The 3649-nt window shown below is 51.7% G+C and overlaps 1 protein-coding gene across 1 annotated transcript in view; it reads right to left on the bottom strand.

The window, feature by feature from the left end:
* Positions 1 to 2616, bottom strand: part of LOC125957282 (chitin deacetylase 1) — a 12277-nt gene extending 9661 nt beyond the window's left edge. Inside the window, exon 1 of the mRNA XM_049689883.1 lies at positions 2321 to 2616. Within this exon, the coding sequence (XP_049545840.1) occupies positions 2321 to 2372 (52 nt within the window). The 5' untranslated portion in view covers positions 2373 to 2616. The remainder of the gene's footprint in view (positions 1 to 2320) is intronic.
* Positions 2617 to 3649: the final 1033 nt, after the last annotated feature.

Below are 3649 nucleotides of genomic sequence, written 5' to 3'. Positions count from 1 at the left end.
TCGGAAAGGTTAGCGCGCGCGAAGGCGAAGGATTGGAAGTTTTGAAATTGCACCGAACCCAATCAAAAGGGAACGTTAACCTTTTTATGGCGTGGCGTGCCGCGTGGCCTAAGAGACAGCACCGCGGTGCACATGATCACGATCACAGGGTGCTCGTGGTGGCCAAGACACCTGCTGCCAACCTTCCCGGGCGCCCTGCCCCCCCCCCCCCCCCCTCCCCGTCCATCCCCGGGCTATTGGTGTCGGTTGAGATTCGCAAAACACCGCGCAATCGATATGCGCCCGGGACCAATAGAAAAATGAGAACCACGAAAGACGAAACGAAAATGATCACCAACGCCCCCCCCCCCCCCTCCCTCTTTCCCTTTCGCACCTCCAATCCCCTGAGGGAGGGGGGAGGGGTTTCAGTTGACATTTAGTATGGCACCGAAAACGTTGCGAAAGCGTGAAGCCTAGAGCCAGAGGCGGAGATTGCATTGAGATCACGCGGGGTGTCGTCGCTGCCATCATGCCGCCTTCTTCTTCCATGGTGCTTTGGCGCATCATCATCATGCGATTATGGCGATCATCTGACTTTTGCCGTTGCAGCACTGAAGCAGTGGCAATTGTGTATGTGTGTGGCAGGAAGTGAACCGCCGCAAATGTGTGCGGAAGAATTCCGATTGGCCAGTGGTCAGTTTTTTTTTTTGGATTACAGCCCTCCCCCCTCCCTTTCCTTTTCACCCTTCCTCAACCGATGCGAGTGCGTGTTGGGGGTCAGCGTATGGTGATGATGATGGCATGACGCATTCCGCGGTCGTGGTCGTGTACGGTGGTGACTTATGCAACCTGCTCGTCAACACCAACGATCGTAGCCGCGGCCGAACGGGCCGAATCGAGCGAATCGACGCACTCTCGACTCGCTGGTCGGAAAGTGCCTATAATGGCAAAATAAGTAACCCGCACCCATAATTGCGGTACTCGCGCGGGCACACTCGACAGCACCTTCCGCACTCCTTTTTGTTCGCGGTTGAGACCGTGGCACGGTGGTCATGGGTGATAGGCGGGGGGCATCGTCAAAACGGAACGGAATGGCCAGGCCGAGTGGAGTGGAGTGGAAGTCAGAAAGCGAAGGGCAAAAAGTTATGCTTTTGGAAAGGCGAGAAAAGAGAGCGATCGAAAATCAACCAACTCCCCGGAGACCACAAATGGGCACTTTCTACCGGCCGCCAGATGCATAGAATGTGTCCAAAGGAACACATTTTTTCTCTGAATAATCACAGGAAGGTCTTCCAAAAAGATTTTCAAACCAAGGGTGTAGACTGACAGGTCAAATAGCAACTGACACGATTACTTGGATCTGGTCTGCAAATCATCGTGTATCGTGCAGCTGACCGAAGAGAGCCATGAGAAAACAAAGCCTGCCACAATCAACCGAACAGAAGGAAAATGTCGTTGCTACTCGACCGTATGATTGCGACCCGGATCGTAGGAACGGGTTTCAATCGCACCGGATCCTTCTTTCCTGTGTCACAACAACCAACTCAGCCAACCAGCCAGCCAACTCCCGTTCGCTGCATTATCACGTAATACCAATCCTCTCGGGACGCAGGTGCGATCGAGGAGGAAGCAAAAAGCGAAAGAAAGGAGTTGGAAAGGAGAGACAAAAAATCGGCACACATTCCATGGTGATGCAGGCGAGAGCATCGGAAAGTAAAAACAAGAAATCGAAAAGAGACATAACATGGGACACGGACAACGCACCACGAAATTCATCTGGTTGAAGCTCGCGCGAAACCCAATCTCTTCGAAGAGGAGGAGAAGAATGGTGGTGCTATTATCCACCACCGATAGCCGAAAGCACACGATCGTCGTCGTCGTCTTCGTTGTCGTCGTTGTTGATGAGCGAACGGGATTGCGGATGATTGTATAATGTTATCACCTCAGCTCGCCCCGCGCGAGGATGCTGCGCCAACTCCCATATCCGGCATCGCGGTTATGAGGTAGGTGCAGTAAGGGTAACTCAAATCCCCCCCCCCCCTTCCCCCGCGAGTCTTGGACTACAACATCGCCACCGGTTGTTTGGAATGTTTGCTTAATCCCTTCACACACCTGGAGGCACCTGGAAGGTCGTAAGTGCAACATTGTGATGCGAATTTCGAGAGGATCTCCGCTATTCAAATGCGTAATCGTAGCAACGATTGCATATCGGTCATGTTGCCGAAGGCGCTACCAAGTACCATACAACTGAAGTTGGAATCTTGACTCGAGAGACTTCAACTGCAGGACTTCTAATAATGCTCTTAGCCCGTAGTATGTAATAAAAACCGATGCTGCTTACCTGATGCCACCACTAGCGCTAGGATGCCAGTTAAGGCGAGAAACTTCACCATTTTGACAAACACTGCTGCTGGCTAATGAATTTGGATGAAACAACACTAAAACGGATGGACTTCTGGGTCTCGCCGCGTCGTCGTCTTCGTCGCCGTCGTCTCTTATAGCTAATCTAATATAGCTTACACTAATCGGCACTGAGCACTGGTGTCTCTGAGGCTGTTGCAGCTAGTCGATAGCACTACTAGCAGCCAAACTAAACCTCCGTCAACTGTGGCTGTGGCGGATCAACTGATTTCACTGCGACGACGGTGCAGCCTTTGCAGCTCTCGCGGCATCCTAGTGTGTGTCGCGAACCGTGAGTGGCGGCACCTTTCGCCGTGAGACTCACCTCACTTCGCTTCGAGGGGCAAAACGAGCGGCCGATCGACCGAATGAGTGAGGCCTGTTCGTCGGAGTTCCGCGATCGTACGATCGTCATGCAGGCTCTACGGCAACGAACCACCAACCAACCAACCACGACGGAACACAAACCAAAACGTCCAAATTCCAGCGCCAAACTGCACTAACGTCGCACCCATCGGTGGTACCCTTGTCAACAATCATGATCATGATGATGATGATCCTCGTTGCAATTAAATTCCTTTCATTTCGATCGGTATAGAATCGTTCCTCATTTGTCGTTAAAACAACCAGCTAAACTAAACTAAAAGAGCTTGCATTCATTTTGTTCCAATAACGAACACATTCTTTACTGTTGCTCATCTCTTATTTTGAGCGAAGAAATACGTGGGCAAATGTGTAATGTTTTCATTATCCCGAAAGAGTGCCAACCAGTGCGTTGTACAGCGCTAGAGACATGCTAGAGTTGACTCCAACAAAAGCGTTATGAAATGACGCCCCGGTATGGGGTTCTGGGATTGTGTAGAAACATAGCGGATGCAGTCTCGGTGCCACTGCAAACACAGCTCGGTGCCGCTTCACAGCATAGATTATGAATTCCGCTGCTTTTACCGCATCAGAATCGTAATGACCCCCACAGCGCACCGGGTACTAATTGCGTTGCTCGCGGTGGAGCTGCATTTGAATATTAAATCAATTTTGCCACGAGTAAGCCTAGCCGTACTCGTTGGTTTCCTTGCTTCGATCAAACCGTATGCGGCCGCGCGGCCTGTGGCCACCCCCTGGGGCACCCGGTGACCGATGAGAGCGCACGATGCTGATGAACAACGATGACATTTTGTCTTTACGGCTTCGCGCGGCACCGACGAAAGAAGGTGCACAGCGCACGGATTATGCATTTCTCATTACCTTCCCCTACCCTTACCGATCACTG

This window comes from Anopheles darlingi, chromosome 3 (genome assembly GCF_943734745.1).
Source record: "Anopheles darlingi chromosome 3, idAnoDarlMG_H_01, whole genome shotgun sequence".
NCBI classification, from domain to species: Eukaryota; Metazoa; Arthropoda; class Insecta; order Diptera; family Culicidae; genus Anopheles; species Anopheles darlingi.
Note: the sequence above shows the minus strand (reverse complement) of the source record. Positions and strands in the feature narration are given on the sequence as shown.